We start from the raw sequence: 19,428 nt of genomic DNA on the forward strand, positions 1-19,428 counted from the left end.
TTGTTCCAAAAAATCAATGGTATATCATAATCAGGAGTGAGTAGAAGGTTTACTAAATTTAAGGAAATACTTTCCGGAGCTTAGTGATCTGTGTGTATGGTATCTGAATTCTAAAAACATAGTTTGTTTGGATTTTTTTTTTAAAAAGGTGATACTTCATGATGTTTTAGTTTTAGCTTGTCAAGTTTGAAATACTCTTTCCGTAGTATTTGCATTTAATAGAAATTAAAGTAAAAAACTATTAACCCGGTTTAAAATGCATGTAGGTAACGGCCCTTCTAAAATTGTGTTTCTTTCAAAACTTCCATTAAATTTCATGTGCAGAACTTAGTCCTTTTCTCTCCCACTTGCTGAATCTTCTTGAGTGTGAGATAATGATACTTCCCACAAAGCGAGACAGATGTAATAACAGTACAATTCCTAAACATCATCTATCATGAAAATGAGTGTTATTTACTTTCTCAAATTTCTGGAGAAGCAGCCAGGCGAGTGGGCAGATCCAGCTTTTAGCATCACAGAAAAATATTTAGCAAGGGACAAAAGGTTTGTTGTTGGGGTTTTTGGGGGTTTTTTTTAAGGGATTTCTTTGCAGAGTGTGCAAGGTATGTATTGCAGTATTCTTTCATGTGGTGGAATGAGTCCTGTATTTCTTGACCAGGGAGAAAGCAGTAATTTTGTTTAAAATGCTAGTATTGTTGTAACTTTTGGAATTTTTGGAAAGACAGATGTCTGTCGAGGCTTTTTGATTAAAAAAAAATAATAATTTTGCTCTATACTGTAAATTAAATCAAACCTCTTACTGTTGCTATTTGTAGGTTGCCAGAGCTGATCAGGCTGCTCTTAGAAAACCATAAATACGTAAATTGTTTTTTCAAGAATCTTCATCTGAAGCACAGAGAACGACTTGCCCATGGAAGTGGGTTTGGTCATCAGGAAAGGCCAATATAGAGAGAAATCCTGTCTCGGTGCTGAGAATCTAACATGATTTTATGTTAAATAGTGTAGATGAAAACAACTAGTTTGATTTATACTGGTAGATTACAGGATGTGTACTGTATAACCCAAATTTCATCTCTGAAATACTTTACCAAATATAAAACAAAGACCTCTAACACTGTGGTAGGAGGGTGAAGGAGGACAAGAAGAGTTGTATAATTAACAGTAAAATGCAGGTGAATAGGAAAATATTTTTTTGTTAAGAATTGATGATAGCCTATCCGAGCTTCACCGAGGGTGAGTTACACGTCTGTGCTTATCAGCAGGCTGTGCCAGCACGAGAGTGTCATTTTGAGAGCTAATTTAGTTTAGTCCTGGTTAGAATGAAAATGTGTTAATGAAGAGTGTCTTATACACTGTGGTGACTGTTGCAGCTGATGGAGATGTCCACAAAAAACCACAGGAAACTAAATAAATGAAAGTATATGAATTGTAAACTAGCTTGAATAAATTCAATTCACACATACTTTATGGTTCACCACTGGCACTCTTCAAGAGTACAAAACCCCATTTCCTTGAGAACAGAGCCACACACAACAGTGGTAGTTGTGAAGCACCTCTAAATCATTTTATAAAATATAGAAGTCTTAAGGAGATATATTAAAATGTTACTTCCTAGTCATTTATCAGTATTACTACCATAATAAGAAAATAAAATAATAATATCAAGCATTCTTATTTCTTACCATTTGTACTGTATATAGTTAAGTGATGTCAATCCTTTTACCAGGAATAGACTTTGAAAAAAAAAAAGATTAATATGAATTGTATTTTCAGAGACAGAATATGCAACTTGGCAATTAAATTATTTTTTTAATGGAAGAGAAGAAAACACATATTTTTTGTTTTATTTTAGTTCTTATAATTTAGAACTTTAAATGAATAAATAAAGATATTATTTCGTTGTTATGAGAATTCCCATCTGGCTTATAACCTTGATGCTGTCAGCTTGGACCTTCTTACAATACCTACTCCTCAAGGAACAGCACAATTAGTTTAAAATAATTTGTCATAGTGTGTACAAATTAAGTCTGTGGTTCCATTTTCAGGTTGTAGTGATAAGTAGTGTTTAGAGTTTGTGCTGATTATGGTAACTGAATTACACAAACCAATTAATACCATTTCAGTCCTCTGTACTGAGTGCTAAAACTGTGTTTCACCTTGTAATTTTTAATTTATGGTGTACTCTTGTTATTCCCCTAAGAGATGTTCTCCAGTTAGGAGCATCATGCGCCTCTCAGGGTGTTGAGACATACAATCTAAATTTGTTCTAAATTTGATAATTAAGGTTAAAGAAAAATAGGATGCTGAAAAAAGAGTTATCACTTGTTTGTGATTACTTCTAAACCTGTGAATTTAGAGGTGGTTTTGGGAAGCCCTTGCAGAGCACTGTCTGGTGCAAGCAGAACCCATTCCTTGGCTTTCCTAAGCCGTGTAAAACATAGTCAGAGCGTGGCATGGACATCCTCTCCCAGGTGTGGGTGGAGCTGCTGCTAGAGACAGATCCTCTCTGCCCACTGTCCATCACGAGGTGTCCAGGTGAACCCACCTGTGGTTGGTCAGGCTTGGCTGACACTGTGCTGAAGTACCCAAGATGCATAAAACACCTTCCCTTTCTCAGATCTCCTGTAGTGACACCTTGTCTTGTCTTGTCTAGGCTGGGCAGGGGACATCTTCAGTGGCTTGAGCACTCAGTGGATCGATGCGTGGGGGGCTTCCATGCATCGTGCTTAGCAAGTCACCCCGCTGCAAGCCAGTCAGCCTCGGAGGGTGTGTTTTGCTTGGATGAGACTGGTTGAGCTACTGCTCTGCTTTCTGCAGCAGCCTTAAATGTAGTCATTTAAGCAGTGTGCTTTAAAACATCCCTCCTGTCCTGCTTTGACCAGGCAAACACATATTTTCCTGAGCAGAAAAGACTTTTTTAGTACACCTAGCTGGTAAGATGTTGATGTCAATCTAGATGAGCGTTGTTATTTTAAGCTACCCTGACTAGAAAGGTGGTTTTTTTCCGTGCCACGTAGACAGGGTTCTCCTGTTCAAGCAATATTCATTCCGTTTTGTTCTTCTCAGCCTGAGTTTTGTTCACTGGCATTTTGGCTCTTGGTATTTTTATGGTTAGCAGATGTGTGCAACCTCTCCATTACTCATGCTCAGTAACTGCAGTGATTCTTTTTGAACTCCATGTATTTGTTTTCCTGGTGTGTGTGTGTGTGTGTGTTTGTTCCATGAGAACGTGCTATCCAGTCTAACAAGTCATAGGGTATCATGTAATACATATATATTGGAACAGAGACAGATATTTATGGTAAATTCAATCTCATTAGGAATTCAGTCTCAGTAGGAATTGGGATGTAGGCAGTATTCAGGATTGGTTATTTGACTGTAGATTATTGTAAATTTTACCATTTATATTGAACAGAATGTGGTCGATAGATGTAACAGTATGAGTAATAAAAGGATAAAAATGTCAATGCAAAAACCCCTCCATATTTGGAAGCAAGTAAATTATATTCCCACTTTTTGGAAGGGAAGTAAATTTAGAGAAAACTAGATGTATTGAAATCTGTCGTACTTAGTAAAACACCATCTTTTAAATTATTTTATTGCACCAGTATTAGGTACAAGAAAACTAAAACCATATTCTAGATTCACCCGAACAATTAAAAAACACAGAGTAAGATTTGCACAACTGGCAGAGAAACGTGCCAGCTTCTGTGCCTTGAAGTCATCAGCTTCCTGGTGGATATTTTTTGTGAAATCATTTTCCCTGCGTACTGGAACCAACATGTGTGCAGTGAGACCACTGTGCTTCAACGTTGCTTCTTCAAAGACTTCCCTCCTGAGAAACTTATTATCTGCTTGTCCCCTTGTGTTCCCAGGGATTAAGAAAAATAGTATTTTACAAGATTTTTATGTTGTACATGCACACATGGCTTGTAAAATTGTGTTAAATGCACAGTTTGTAAGATAACCCTTTACTCTCCCTGTACACGGTTGCATTCTTTCTTTAGCAGGACAATAACAGAAAGTACTAGAACATGTGGCACCATCATTCAGGTTCTTGAACTTTGACTTCTTTTTAAGTATTTTTAACAATTCAACTTGATAGGATGCTATAAGTAAGAGCAGGGAGCTTACTAAATCTAACATATCACATCTTGATTTCATTTTGTGTCATCTCTCTTCTTTTAGTATTCTTTTTTTAGTACCTTTTTTCTTTTAAGTGGGTTTTTTTTTTCACTTTAAGTTGATAAATATGTACATTCTGTGGTGACTACACAAAAGGTTTTTCCTCTCTGACTTCTTTTTCACCCAGTTTAGTAGAAGCTTCTGCTTGTGTTCCTTTGGTCTCAGCTGCATGACAGCAGCCTTCAAGATGGTTTTTGTGATACCACATTACTAAATGTTATACCTGAAGGCAGTAATTACAATATACTAGTCTTCACAGGTGTGTTTAGTTGACTGTTCTCCAAAACAGTTAACAGAATCTTCTGGTGTTACTGACACTTCCATGACATGTTTTCAAATACTGGTGGCATCTCCATCTCAGTTGTGGCTTAGATATAACATTATTGTTATACATTATGCCTGTTATTTTGTTTTCTTCATGTTCTTTTATTTTCTTGTTTGTTTGTTATTTTTGTTTCAGTTTGTTTTTTTGTTTTGAGTTTGGGGTTTTTTTGCTTTTCTTAATACATTAGTGTATGTGCCAGTTCCTGGACTCCATTTGAGAAGTTAATTGTAGCTTAGAGAAGGGCACAATAGTGTTGTTTACTCCTCCTTGTACTCGGTGTAATGTCCCTGTTGCAGACTAGAGGGACTTGAAGGCTGCGGTAGTGGCTGGAAACCCTTGAGAACCATTTCAGTGCCTGGAAGTTACTGTAGGATGGAGCCACGCTGGTTATACCCTTCTTCCTCAGTCAGATCAGCTTTCAGAGGCTGGTTTCCCTTAGACAGGCTTTGCAATACCTTAAGTAAAATCTGGCACTGAAATGCCAGAGGTATTATTTGAAGAGTACCCAACATCCTTTTCCACAGAGGCGTCTCTACAACATACTATCTTTTGTCCCTCTGTCTTCCTCCTACCCAATAGCTAAAGTTATTACTGCATTATTAAATCATGTTACATATCTTTTGACATATTTTTCCAGCTTAATTATTTCTCCCCATTTTTACCCTGACTATTTTTTGAAGAGTTATATGTCTATAATGGTGGCAGAAGTGCTCTCGTACTCAGTGCATTGCTGGCAGCCTCTCCCTCCCTGCTAGCTGGGATAAGCAAAGAAGTATTTGACTCATTGACATGGCACCTATCCAGTCCCCGCCGCTGAACTCTGAGACAAATAAGGAGACTTTCTTGCTTAGAATTTAGTGTGAGGATCCATTAAAGGTTTTTGACTATCAAGATGCTGAATTTTGAATTGACACAAGACTAAGGTAGGAGGCAGAAATGGCCAGGTCTTCAACATGTGAAGAATTTATTTTTTGCCTTCAGAAGACAAGTGCTACACCCACCAGTTCAAAATCTGTGATCACTGGTTTTAATTTAGTGCCCATGTTTTGAACTCTTTATTTTTTATTATGTATGTTCTGCAATATTGTTAAGAGAAGGGGAAGAAAAAGTTCCCAGGAAGTCAAAGAAGGAGCTAGTAGCCATTAAGAAATGTAAGTCTACAGTGGTTCATCCCTAAGCTATGGTCATTTCAGCAACTCTTAACAGTAAAGTAAAACTAGATCTGAAACTAAATGTCAGCTGTTCTTACTAATTATACAGGATGTAGTGAAACAACCTATGACAAAAAGTACTTACTGCTTAAGTTTGTGTCTGTCAGAATGCTTGGTGTTTATTAACGTGTGTGTCTGAGAGATTTGAAAGAAATGCTCCCCATGCAGTGAAAAGCTGTTCATATTTAGTTTATTTTCATTAAAACATTTGACAGAATTTCTTTGTTGTCTTGGTATGTCTTGGTAGAACTTTTTGTGGACAAACATGACATTGATGATGGAGACAGAGAAGTTTAGTACCTGACACAAAAATGAGAATTTTTTTTTTTTTTAATGGTAGAAAATTTGTTCTAAATTTAAGTACTAAATCTTCACCCGAAATAGTGTAAAATATTTCAGAATTGTCCTTGAACATCTCTATCTCACCATTTTCTGCAATGCTAGTTATGTGGACCTTCACTGATACTTAGATTAATGAAAACATCAGTTGTGCTTCCCCATTGTTTATATATTTTCCTGTGCAATGTTTGTATCCATGGATCATCAAGAACCATAAAAACTATTTGAAATTTTTTAGCTGAAGACATTCATTGCAGTTCCACTTGGCTTCAGTTGCTTAAAGAATGGAAGAAGGTTTAAACACTTCCACAAATATATTTAAGGGGAATACATAGATAGAGAAATATTCACAGTATATAAACATTCATGTAAGGTAGAGCTGTGTCAAAGAGGTTCCTGTAGTTATTCCATGCAATAACTAGCAAATCTGTAAAGAATAGATGCACTGGCTCTCAAATTAAAGTCTGCTTTGATGCCTGCTTAGGAAACAGTGCCTCAAAAGAAATTTGTTCATGATGTATAATTTCAGAGAAGAATCTTAGATTTACTCTGTGAGGCTTTTATTAAGTAGACTTGAGACCTTCGGGGATCGAGACCTTCTCAAAAATCCAAAGCAGCTACTGACCTCAGGGGCACAGCAAACCAAAAAATATGATCTGTAATTGTCAGGCATTAGAAACGATGTGAGTCATATTTTGAAAAATGAAATTATGACTTTATACGAGTAAGCCTCTTTCTCTCCTTAATGCAGTGGGGTATTTGTTTCAGCTTTTAAAATAAATTTCAAATCTATACAAAAAATAAATTTTTAGGTATTTTTGTAAACTGCTTAGAAATGCGAACCCACTGGGAAGAGAAGGAACAAGCAGGTTTCCATCCTGCTTGAAAGGCGTGGATGTTCTGCCAATAACGCACTATTTTATACTGATATTAGTAATGTGATTCTTGGTTAAGATATGGTTGACTTGAGAGACACTGCTGTACAACTGTAAATAAAGTCAAGGTTTTGTTTGCTGAATGAGGTAAGCCAAATGCAAGGCACTTGCTAGAGTGTGCTGTGCTCCATACAATGCCCTCGGTTGACCCTTATAGAAATTGTTGAAATTCTAATTTCCTTGCACTTTCACTGCTTTACAAGGGTCTTCATGTTTACAGCCTTCACCATCTGCACAACTCTTTATTCTTTCATTCTTATCAGAGAATCTTGCCATCAGAGAGGGCATGAAGAAGCCTCCCTTCTATAGCACATAATTTCAAAAGCCTTTTTTATTAAAGTGATCTTTTCACAATTGTCATTGAACTTGCTTCTCCAGTTTGTAAAGCCTCTGTATTTTAAAGTGCTTTCTAGTACGTATTTTGAACATTATGTAGGTTACATTATTTCAGCTTTCATCTGTTTCTGGGATGTGAAATGTTTTGGGGGTTTTTTTGTTGGGTTTTTTTTTTTGCAAGATCATAGGAAAAATTCTGTTACTAATTAACAGTAACATAGTTACAATTCTTTTGCTAATTATTGCTACTATTAATATCTGCATTACTAACACTGACGGTCACCGGCATTTCAGTTTGTGACACAGTGCTGCTGATGGAGCTGAAATATGCCATTCATAGGTAAAATGGTGATGTTGATCATAGAGTCTTAGTGACCTGCCAGTGGTCCTTAGCTACAGCTGCCTAGATCTCACCTGTGTAGGTACATTTGTTTCTTTTCAAAGAGACCCCAAAGAGTGGATTGAAATGTGCAGCAGCGCTTTTGTCATCAGAGATTGTGCCTGGGAAGTCCCAGCAGGCTCCTTTCCTTTATCTCTCCCTTGTCTCCAGTGACAGTGTCATGAGCAGAAGTGAGCTCCTTTTTCATGATATAAAGAATCAGTCTTTTTTGGCCTTGTGTTCACAGTCTAAGCATACTTTCAGCTATTCACTCTTTTTTTTGGAGTTACAGGTACATTTGCTTGCCAAAAGGATCCTCTTCATCATCTGTTTAGTCAGATGTTTGTGCCTTTTCCCTGTAGATCTCATAGTTGCCACTAATCTCCTGGCTTTTTAGATTCCTAGATTACTGTCACACTTTGGGATGGAACACATAGGGATGTTAAATGTATTTGTTGGTACTACTATTTGTTTATTGTGAGGGACTGACCTTGTTTGTAGGCTACTACAGAGTAGTACAGTAGTAGCCAAGAACATCACAGTGTGTGACAGATTTGGGTGTATATTTAGTTTTGAGAGAGGAGATGTACTGAGTGAGCAGGGACTTAAAGTATGCAGAGATGGGAGGAGTAACATTGAGTTCATGTGGCTCATTTAAGCCACCAAAGTTCTAAAATCTTTATGACACAGACTTGAAATCTGTGCGCTCACAGGTTAAATCTTGTATTGTGTTTTACAGTATTATTATGAAAAAATGAATGGAAAGTATTTGCCAGTTATTTTGCCGTTACTTACCTCTGGATGCTCCCAAAAACATTTTCACTTACTCCATTGGAAAGTACAGATGTGTGATTATATGATCTAAATGGTTTATTATTCTTCACAGTTAATGCATTGAGTTGTTTATATCCTGCATTCACAATAGCTGTAACGAAGTTTTAAATAATGTATCTTGGTAGATGCATTTGGTAAGAATCTCTAAATGTATTTAGTTCTGCTAAACATTGTGGAATAATATGCTGCATGCTCTGTGGAAGTATTTAAGCTGAAGGCTTGAGATGTGAGCGTGGCACAAGCCATACGCCCACTTACTCAATGCAGTATTTACCAGCTAAGTTGAATTATTTAGCAGTATTTCTCTCTTTTCATAGCCTTTCATGTCCCCTCGATACCCTGGAGGTCCAAGGCCACCTTTAAGAATACCCAATCAGGTAAGAATTTGTCACTGGTGCACCACTGTGGTCCAGGGTGGTGGTGCATTGCTGGGAAGAGGGAACGTTGCCTTGTTGGCTACCAGTGACTCATAGGCTACAAAAGTTGTGCAGTCCCTCTCTGTTCTGTTTTGAATGACCATTAAATAGTTATTTTGATAAGGTGTGGCCATGCCACTCCCAGCTCAGTTTCCTATGCTTAATTAGTGTCTACATTTCAAAACTTATTGTGCATTAAGCCTGCTTACAGAGTGAGGATATAGTTGCCTTGTGTGGTGCTGCATTAACCTCAGCCAGCTAATGCTGCCTGCTCTGAGATGAAGGCAGAACAGCCCCATAGCTCTTACAGTCTAAACTTTCCTAACCACATCAAGCAGTTAGCTCTGAAATATTTTTTTACTTAATTCTACATAAAATGCATAACTCCTTCCTGTTCTTTGTTGGATACATGAAGTGTATTTATTTCAAGGTTAACATGGTGATGATTGGTGAGAAACAGATATCATTAAGTGCTCTGTGTGTGACTCTTATAGACACTCTGAGGACTTTATAAAAGCATCAAATTCCCAATTTTCTCTCATCTCCATCAAAGGATAAGCATGCCAGTGTAACAAGAATGAGTAATGAGCTGCTGTTCGTCAGCAGAGACCTTTATTGGCCCATCTGTGAAAAAAATGGTTCTGGAAGCAGATAGCATTTGTATTTTTAAGTTCTCTATAGTGCAGGGAGGAGGAGAAATCGGTTGTCAATAGATGAAAACTTAGAGATAAGCAGACAGAAAAATATTAGTGGAGCTCTGAAGGAAAAACGGGGTCATTTACAATATTGTGAAAGGTTGACAGGACAAATTGAATGAGTTTTTTGGTGCAATGTAGACTTCCAAGACTGTCTTTCTTGTTGTCACAGGTTGATGGGGACGCTTTTCTGCTCCAACCTCAGTTCTGGTTAATTTTTGTATCTGTATAACACAGTGTCATCCAACTTGTCTTGAGCACTGACACAATGTTGCCAGAAAGTTGAAGTTTAAAATTTAGTGAGCTGGATATATCAGATCACAAGACTTCTTCAAATGTTCCTCCAAATCAAACAGGGTAGCGTTTGGAAGCAGGTTCAGTTACTTGTAATTAACCTTGTTGAAGTGATCATCAAGGGACAACATGAGAGTGCAATAGCATTAGCCCTTCAGTTAAATATTTGCTGCAGATATACTGTAACTGAGTACAAAATATCTTCCTGATTTTTGCACCTTTCAGTTCTATCTTAACCAAAGATACACCAGTGTTTGGGTTTCACATATTCCTTTGTTTTCCTTTCTGTGTATCTAAACACTGTAAATACTGGCAGGTAGAAACTGGATGTGGTGAATGCTGTGAAAGCACTGCCAACGTTCAGTCTTAGTTTCAGAAACATTTTTGTCTGCACATTGTGATATTTTCAGTTCAGAACTGTAACATAATCACATAATCTTAGTGAATTACAGCTTTCGCAATTCATTTACATTATGCTACATCCATGAATTACTGCTTTTAACAACGCTGCCATTTTTTAAGTTACAGTGTATTGAAATAAGATGGGCAGTGTATGGAAGTAATAAACTATTGTGTAGCTTTGAGGCTGAAATTTTGATTAGGTGGGAGTCGGTAAAAATCAGAGTTGATATTCCCACTGTAAATATAACTCTATCCCTTAATGCCTTGCAGTAGGGGTTGTGTTTCTTAAGCAAGGAAGGGTAAGACAGGGCATGCCTGTAAGGGTTGTCTGAGCAAGATCTGGGCTTTGTAGCAAGGGAAGTTGTTACCTACCAAGTGCCACACGAGTGGTCCTGAAATGCCTCTAGTACTTGATCACGTCTTGCGAGATCAAGCCCTACCAGGGTATTTGCTGTTGGCAATGCATCGTGCTGTGCAGGTGCACTTGTTTTTATTGAAAAGTGGTGTGACATCTTAGAAAGGAACTGCAGTCCCTCGTGTAATGATTCACAGTGTGATGACTGCATGAGTTAAGTCTTCAGTCATGTGTGCCCACACCAACAAATGCCTCCATGTCCTTGTGTGTCACCTGCCATCTCTGGCAGAAGTGACCAGTTCCTGCTTTGCTAGTATTTAATGCTTCTCCATACACTTAATATACTCTTCTTCTGGATCATCTAGACTTCAAGCCACTGAAGTACATGTAAAACTGTAATTTAAATGGTATAGTCTCAGATTATTTGTTTATTCCATTAATTTGGCAGTGTAGTTCCTTTTGACTGTTACCTTCGAGGTAAAAACGTGCATCTTAATTTTGAGTTTCCTACCTCTTGTGGAAACAAACGGTATTTGCAGGTAGGTTCCCCTTTCTATGTAGCCAAAGCTACTACAGTATTTACAGGTCAAGAGTAATTTACCTATTCCCTCAGTAAGCAGTATCTGTATTGCCTGGGTGGATTACTTCCATAATAACAGATTTACTCATTCTGCATATATTTATACTTAAAATGTGTTTTGAAATGCTAAATAGCACCTAGTGGATCAGCTGCAAAGATCCATTCACAAAAAGATTTTTATAGTTGACTAAACTATAGGTAAGAGACTGTAGAAATTAGCCTTAAACCTAATTCAGTTACTATAAACCCAAATGGCAGATTAAAAATGTGGGACATAGAAGCAATGCGTTTTATTTGGACCAGAGGTGAAGTAACAATGCAGTGTACCTTCATGCTTGAAGGAAAGATTTAGGAGCAAGTTTTGTGACTGTTGTTATCTCCTGTAGATGAATAATAAGCTTATCTTGGCACTGATGCCCTTCAAGAGTAAGGCAGAGTGGAAGATGTCCCCCACATCTCAGCCCTAATTAACCATACCCTGTGAATGCTGTTCAGCTGGCTCAGTTATGGCTTCCTCTGTCATTGTCCGCATCCTGACCTCTGAAAGGAAACGTTAAAATAATTATTAAAAGGGAAAACTGTAGCAATATAGGTTTTGGATAAATCACCACATACCCAAGAAAAAGGCAGTGTTTGTGGGTTCCAAAATAAGTAAACTAAAGTGAAGAAAGTATTCAGGGGGAAAAAAGCAAATTAGGCAGTTATATTTTGGAGATTATTTATACTTAATTCCACAGCAGTCCAAGAGTTTGTCCATGCAAATCCATAGACAGGGCTGTAGGACATTCAGGACTTGCAGATTTGTTTAGGTACTTAGGACATTTAATTGGGGCATTTAGGAAAGTTAAGACTGCTACATTGCTCTTGATTCAGAAGAAACATCTGGGAATTAAAACCAAAATACCTGCATGCTGTTAACTTATGGTTTCTATGTGTGCAGGCACTCGGAGGTGTCCCAGGAAGTCAGCCATTATTGCCTAGCGGGATGGACCCAACACGGCAGCAAGGTGAATGAAATAATTATTTAGACCATTCCAAGTACTGTCTTCTCAAACTTGAGACTGTCTTTCTATGTTTCAAAACTTAGTGCAGCTTTTTAAGCTTTTTATTGATTAAAAAGGAATGATTTGTTAAAGTTGTTTCGAAAGGTGCTTGTGTATTGCATTTTTTAAGTTACATAATTTTATTTCCAGGGCATCCAAACATGGGTGGGCCGATGCAGAGAATGACTCCTCCAAGAGGAATGGTTCCATTAGGACCACAGGTACCTTCCACAGATAAATGCCCATTTTTATTGAAAGGCCTATACTTACACTGTGTTACCCTGGCTTTTCATAGTTTGAGGATGGCCAGGACTTGTTCTTCTAATCCCATTTTAAAATTAACTTTCTGTTTTACAAAAATTAATTCTAAGTTGCAGCTGTACGAAGTCTAAAATGAAAACATCAGTCATTTTAATTAAGATTTGAAATTAAAAGAGGAATCCCTTAATTTGCATATTTCAGAAAAGTTATATTTGCCCTACGGCCTGTGTATATTGTAATCAAAGGCTGGCAATTGTAAAAGGGACCAAGGATTGAGTAGGTGTGTCCTCATCCTCCCAACCTAATACTGTTTAGGAGGAAAGGATTAATATTTCTAACTTAACAAACTCTTTGAGCCAAAAATAACCCCTAAAATTCTATAAAGTTTTTCTTTCATTCACTCTTGATCTAGAGTTTTGGTGAGTGCTAGAGAGATATTAATGTAAAATGAGAAGTTCATGGCGCAGTTTCTCCCCCTTGCCAATCACAAGCATCTCTCTAGCTCTGTTTTTGAGGAGCAAAGCAACCTTGGATTGCAAGAACCAGCTTTCTCCATGGTGCTGACCTGGTCATAACTGTTCAAAGGCTCTTTCTTCAAAAGAGTGAAAATGTTTGTGGATGTTTGTCAGAATTACATTTCAGCAGTTAACTAAGCTAGGAAACAAATTAATTCTGATGCATACCTGAAATAGGAATCCAAAAGATTACTCTGTATTTATCAGCGCTTTCAGTGAGAGAAAATTTAGGTGGTGGTGTTTCAAACTGGTATTGCCAGTATTTTGTTTTACAGTGTGCTTGTTGTGCCCACACTTCACCTATTTACTTCCCCGTTTCAGATAATCTCTCTAGTGACTTCTTTGTTCCTTGGAATTGTAACTGAATTTAAAATTATTAAATAGCTTTGCCTTTCAAATCTGTTCACAACTGTCTTTACAATTTTGGGTCTTCTTGGTTGAAACCAGTTGTGTAGTTCTACACAACATCTGCTGTGTGACCAACAAACTGTTATTAAATACATTTGTTATTTTTTTTCTGTAGCATTGAAGTATATTTACCACTTGCTTTTTGGAGGCAGAAAGAGAAGCTTTGCAATGCTGCCATATGAAATTGAACTGATGCTTTATGCAGCACCATTAGTCACACAGCAGGCAAATCTCATGCCAGTTTTTATAAGGATAATTTTTTCTATTTTTGCTGTCTCTTAAAAGCCAGTGTTTTTATAAGGTTCTTCATTCTTGTACTGAACATCCTCTTAAAATGAGGAAAAATGTAGCTAATCTACACAAAATTTTAAGTTCACAAATCAGTCTTTTCTATAAATGGATCATCATCTATCTATCTTTGTATCTCGCATTTAGGATCTTCTCAGAACGCAGTTCTAAAACCAAATTTCATTAATCTTTCACACCTACATTTAATATCCTCTTGCTTTAAATGTCTTCAGTGCTCTAAAGTTGACTGAGGTGTGCCCACAGCGGGAGGCCCTGCTACCTTGCTGCACAGGCAGTCAACTTGCAAAACCCTTACTGTGCTGATGCAGAAACTCCTATGTCCAGTATAGCAAGTATAGCATGCATATGCTTGAAAACTTACATCAATTTTGCATTTTATGATTCTAGATTGTTTAAAACTAAATAACATGAAGCAAAAAGCAATGGATGGTTGTAAATGCTTGAATCTGTAAAAAAGCTCCAAAGAAGTAGGTTCAGGCTTTTTTCAAGCCTTAGTTTTGCTAGATGAACAGTAGATGACCTACCTCCAATCTCTGCTACTTCTCCCCATCCTTTATATCTGCTGGTGAGCCTCACACATGCTCCCTGATGCTTTTTAGTGAAAAATAATTGGGTCATCTCAAACATTTAACAAAAAAAAATATTGTCTAATCTGGCTTATTTTGGCCACCTGATGTTAGGGAGCATTTTTGTGAACAACTCAAGTAGCAGATAAACAGTGGTGGTGGTGGCTTTGAGTAAAAAGGTGGAAGAAACAAATTGGGACACTACCTTCTGCAGAGACCATAGCTACAGCTAAAGGAACATGTATATTGGTAGCTTTAATGAAAGCACTCTTACTTTAGGACAAAGGAGTACATTTGATTAGAATTAGCAGTAATTAGAGTTAGAAGTACCTTTGATTAAGGTTCTTGCAGTCCTGCAGAATTCTGTAGAAATATTTAACCCTGGTCCACACAAACGATTCCAGACTTTAATTAAAGAAGGGAGCTACCAACCAGACCAAATGTAGAGAATGGCTCAGCCCCCCACATCAGTGGGAAGATGAAATAAGGCAGATAAAAACCTGCTGTTTTGTTACAGTCAGACTGTGTTCTCTTCCAGCTCCAGTATTGCCAGCTGGGGATGTTACTGTGCCCAGCTGCTTTGACTACCCACCAGTTCTGCCCTACAGTTCTGACAGGGGTTGCTCAGGCAAAATCATCTAGGATAACCTAGGTTAAAGAGGAGGTTTGAGTTAATCTGACTGACTTTTGCCTGAGCATGCACACCAATCAGTCTACAGGCTGCACACAAAAAGGCAGGAATGGGTAGTGATTGATGACCAGCAGCTGTGGATGTTACCCCGACATCTCTTTGCAGCCTCTGGTTGGCATCTTCTTGCAAACCAGCTATCGATGGGACACTTTTAAGTTAACAATTTTAACAATGAAGAAAATTTTAAGTTTGGGGTTTCTGTTTACAGCAACAGAACCTCTTCTCCGCTTACAGTTGAGTTATAGATAACTGATGTGCCCTATCAGTCAAGGTATAAACAGCACCAGACGTACACTTCGAATATCACTGTTAGATTTCTCCCGTGTATTTGTGAATTCATGCTTACATGGTTTTGTGAATCAGACCAATATAGAGAGCACCCATAGGCCCAAGTCATACAGTTGAAGCAGTTTGTAGTATACTGTACATGAAATAGAGTCTATTAGTTTTATTATTGGAAAACAGACTGCAAAAATTACTTGGATTTTTTTAAAGTAAATTGCTTCTTTGTCTCCTCCTGCTTCCAAAATGCTTGGCTGTTCATTTTAGATAATTTACTATTATCCATTCTCTAGAAATATCAGAAGAATGTAGCAGGATTAAGACTGATTACAAAGTGCATTATGATTTGTGGGATGAGATAGACTGTTCTGCTTGTGTTCATCTGAATAAAAATAGATCAAATTTAGTGTTTCATGTAAATAGTATGGTTGAACTTCTGTTGTAATATCAGAGCATGAACTCAGATTTTATAGGCATTGGGCAATTCATTTGTTGGCATCGCTATGACATTCATTATCATATTAAATACTTTTCATATTAGTTACCATAGACTTAGTAGAATTGACTGATTAGAAGAGAAATGTAGTGTTTATGCTGTATGATATAAAAGTGATATAATATGGTGTAATTTTATACAAGCATTTATTGTTATCCTTAAAAAAATAATTAAATAATAATTCTATTTACATTCCATGATGTAGAAATCTTAGAATCTAAGTCCAGGTTTCTAATTTTGAATGAACTCCCTTGGTGTAAAAGTTGAATACATTATAAAACCTGCCCCTTGCTGACCGTTGATTTGACCTCTTTATGTGTAAATAATTCCTCCTTAAACAATTGACATTTCACGTATTCTTAGTCTATTTCTGTTGTTTGTAGTTCTTTTCCCTTGGGGTTAACAATATTATTTTTTTAAGTCAACAATGGAAACTCCTGAAAGAATTAATTACATTGGCCTATCCATTCAGCAGTTACCTGGGGATATCATTAACCTGCTGTCCTTTCTTTCCCCCTCCTCTTTGGTTTTGTTTTTTTGTTTTGTGGTAGTCTGACCCTTGGTTATCATTGCAGAACTATGGAGGTGCAATGAGACCCCCACTGAATGCTTTAGGTGGCCCGGGGATGCCTGGAATGAACATGTAAGCACAATAATGAAATCTTATAATATTTAGAAAAATCATTATTTTGTTGTAGAAGTAACATTTGGGATACATAAGACAAGGAGAACGTGCTTTAATAAGTAACATGCTTTGATGATAATAACTGCAATTTTAAAAAGTGAAGCCACAGCAGTTTCCTTCTTCTGCCTGCATCTCTTACAGGTGCCTTTGCTGTCCCTACAGTCTGTACAAATACTCAGTTTCTTTCACAGGTCAAAGTTCAAATATTGGGAATATTTTGTCAGTATAGTCACCAATGTATCCTTGTATGCATTTTTTTTTTTTAATTACATTATTTACATTTATGTTTTTACTTTTCTGATTCAATATTTTGTAAAGAATGGTACAAGTATGATTCTTTTTTGCAAAATAAAAAAGTGCTTAACGTTAGCAAAGTAAAACCTATGTCTAGAACTACTTATATAAAAAGGGCATATTTGGAAGAAGAAGTGTGGATGATTCTCTCTCTGTTGCTGTTTTTATTTCCATAATTACATTTATTTCCACTCTAAGCAGATAGAAGAGTGTTACAGATACGAGTGTAAGGTTTTCAGTGTTTCTATGTACTTCTGGGACTGGATCATCATTTGGTAAAAACTGATAAAGACTGACTTCAGTGAGGCCATACTGATTTATTCCAGGCATGGAATTAGTCATGGGAGTGTATTATGCCATTTATACCTGTAGAAAATCCCCATTTCTAAGTGTGTAGAAGAACTTCAGATGTAAAATTGGTGCATCTAGAGTAGACTAGATTTAAGCTGAGGACATCTTCTGCACTTTAGATAAATATTTTGCTTGCTTGGAGTTGCTTGCATAATTAGCAAGCCTGGAAAAAGACATAAGATACTCCTTGTATTATTTAGATTCCTCTCTTAGGAGATTTACAAATTGTAAGGGACTGCTATAGTTAACCTTTACCATACTAGACCAGAGATGATCAAGTCATTCTTGTATCATGGGCCTGCCTCTACTGAAGTTAGTACATTTTTTTCATAACCACTGTTTTGCAGACCCTGAGGTGATCACAGAAGGCAGCATTGTGGTCCACCAATCAAGACAATAGCATGATTTTATAGCCTAAAGCAGAGAACATGTTCTTTCCTTACTCCTTTTACACCTTTGTCTTTCAAGAATGAGTTTTCAGCAGATTGACAGAAAAAACACGGTGAAGATTTATATGTGTTTGTTATCATTATATCATAGATACCCAGACATACTTTGAATTCTTGAAGCAAATAAAATAAAATATAAAGTTGGGTGTCTATCATAGACATCTTATATTGGGCTCAAAGACAATTCTAGGAGCTTTCCCAGGGGCAGGCATTTCTTCTTTTAAATAAAGTAGATGTAGAAAAAATATTTAGATATTTTAAATTCAGTTTGAGTATAATATAAGCACCACAGAGATTGTCCTCAGGAGGAAATGGAATTATAAGAAAAGAAAATTAACTTTCTAAAATAAAATGTTGTAGAAGTAAAATTGAGGATAGATAAGATATTTTGAGGCTACTTATCCACATAATTGAGAGTTTACGTAGGAAAAATAAGAAAACAGTTTCCTGGGTGACAAGAAGAACTCCTGATCTGCCAGAAAGAAAGAAGTTGGGTTGAAATACTAACATTTTAATATTACAGCATTTAATAAGTGCATTTCATCTTTTGTTGAGCCAGTAGACATACCTAGACCATGTTCTTTTAATTCAGTGATGTGAGGATTAAATTTTCCTTTAAACTCATGGCGTTAAACTCTTGAAGGGGACGCCATGAATTGGAGTCCTTTCCTTGGGAAATTCATGGACTTTAATACAAGTGCTAGTATTGCAATGTTATGCTATAGCATATCCTGACCTGTGTTGCATGATGAATTGCAGACCTTTGTAAGGAGCTCCATTATTGCATGCCTGACTACATGAATAATTTTTTTACCATCAAACTGAGTATTTTTTTCCCCTCTGTCAAATGGAGTGACATTTACCAATCAAAATGAAAACAAAGAGGTTACTATGGTCTGGATTTCTTATAATTGTATTTCCAGGACATCAGGGGTTTTTTCTTACTGTAAAATTACTGCTGTCAACATTGTCCTTACACAGAAATCTTAGCAAAGGCTCATGTTCTGGTCAGCCCAGCATTCAGGATCAGTCAGAGTTCATCCAAGGATAACCTGCGGGCGATGGCAATAGACAGACCCAGCTGTGTCAAGTGCTTCCTTTGTATTATCCCTTAGAATTTTTCCAATGCACAATGCTTAGAAATAACAGTGTAAAGTCATTTAGTGTAATTACAGGAAACAGGATAACTGTACATAAAGTTGTTGCCTTATAGTAACATACATTTGTCTTTACATAGCCATATCCTTTTCTTACATGAAAATGTTTCAGTGTTCAATATTTTGTATTTTTGGCAATGTTAAAATATAAAAATATGTACTGTTCAAAAACAGTTGCCATTTAAAATACAGCTTTTTCTCCTCAGGAAGCATGAAAGGAAGCTGTTTGGTTAAGAGCAGAATATCTGACAAGTGCAATTTTACATTTTTCTGGTTGAAAATGTTTTCCTTCATTGTCAAAAATGGCAACTAGCTTGTGAGCTCATAGGCAGTATTTCAGTCTAGGAGCATATACTGCACAAAACTAGTACTGTAAAATAATTGCTTGAGCTGTCATAACTAATGCCCATCAGATTACTGTTTGAAACAGCTGACAGATATCCTATGTTCTTCTACAAAATAACTTTATCTATAAGGTTTTAAGTTGAAACTCAGTGTAGCCATTATTAGTTAAGATTTTATTTCTTTGTGGGAAAATGCCCTATCTGGTGCAAAATAGCAAATTTCAGGGAGCAGTGTTAGATTTCACTGGCACTTTTTAATGGCCAGTGTGACCTGCAGTGCTGTCTCAAGCG

General features: G+C 36.9%; 1 protein-coding gene across 1 annotated transcript in view; it reads left to right on the forward strand.

The window, feature by feature from the left end:
• LOC104527800 (single-stranded DNA-binding protein 2) overlaps window positions 1-19,428 on the forward strand; it is a gene marked incomplete at its 5' end in the record, with an annotated part of 54,359 nt that overhangs the window by 8,270 nt on the left and 26,661 nt on the right. The window contains 4 exons of the mRNA XM_010171613.1: window positions 8,862-8,921; window positions 12,227-12,293; window positions 12,480-12,550; window positions 16,433-16,500. Of these exons, the coding sequence (XP_010169915.1) occupies window positions 8,862-8,921; window positions 12,227-12,293; window positions 12,480-12,550; window positions 16,433-16,500 (266 nt within the window). The remainder of the gene's footprint in view (window positions 1-8,861; window positions 8,922-12,226; window positions 12,294-12,479; window positions 12,551-16,432; window positions 16,501-19,428) is intronic.

This window comes from Antrostomus carolinensis, unplaced genomic scaffold (genome assembly GCF_000700745.2).
Source record: "Antrostomus carolinensis isolate BGI_N321 unplaced genomic scaffold, ASM70074v2 scaffold8167, whole genome shotgun sequence".
NCBI lineage: Eukaryota > Metazoa > Chordata > Aves > Caprimulgiformes > Caprimulgidae > Antrostomus > Antrostomus carolinensis.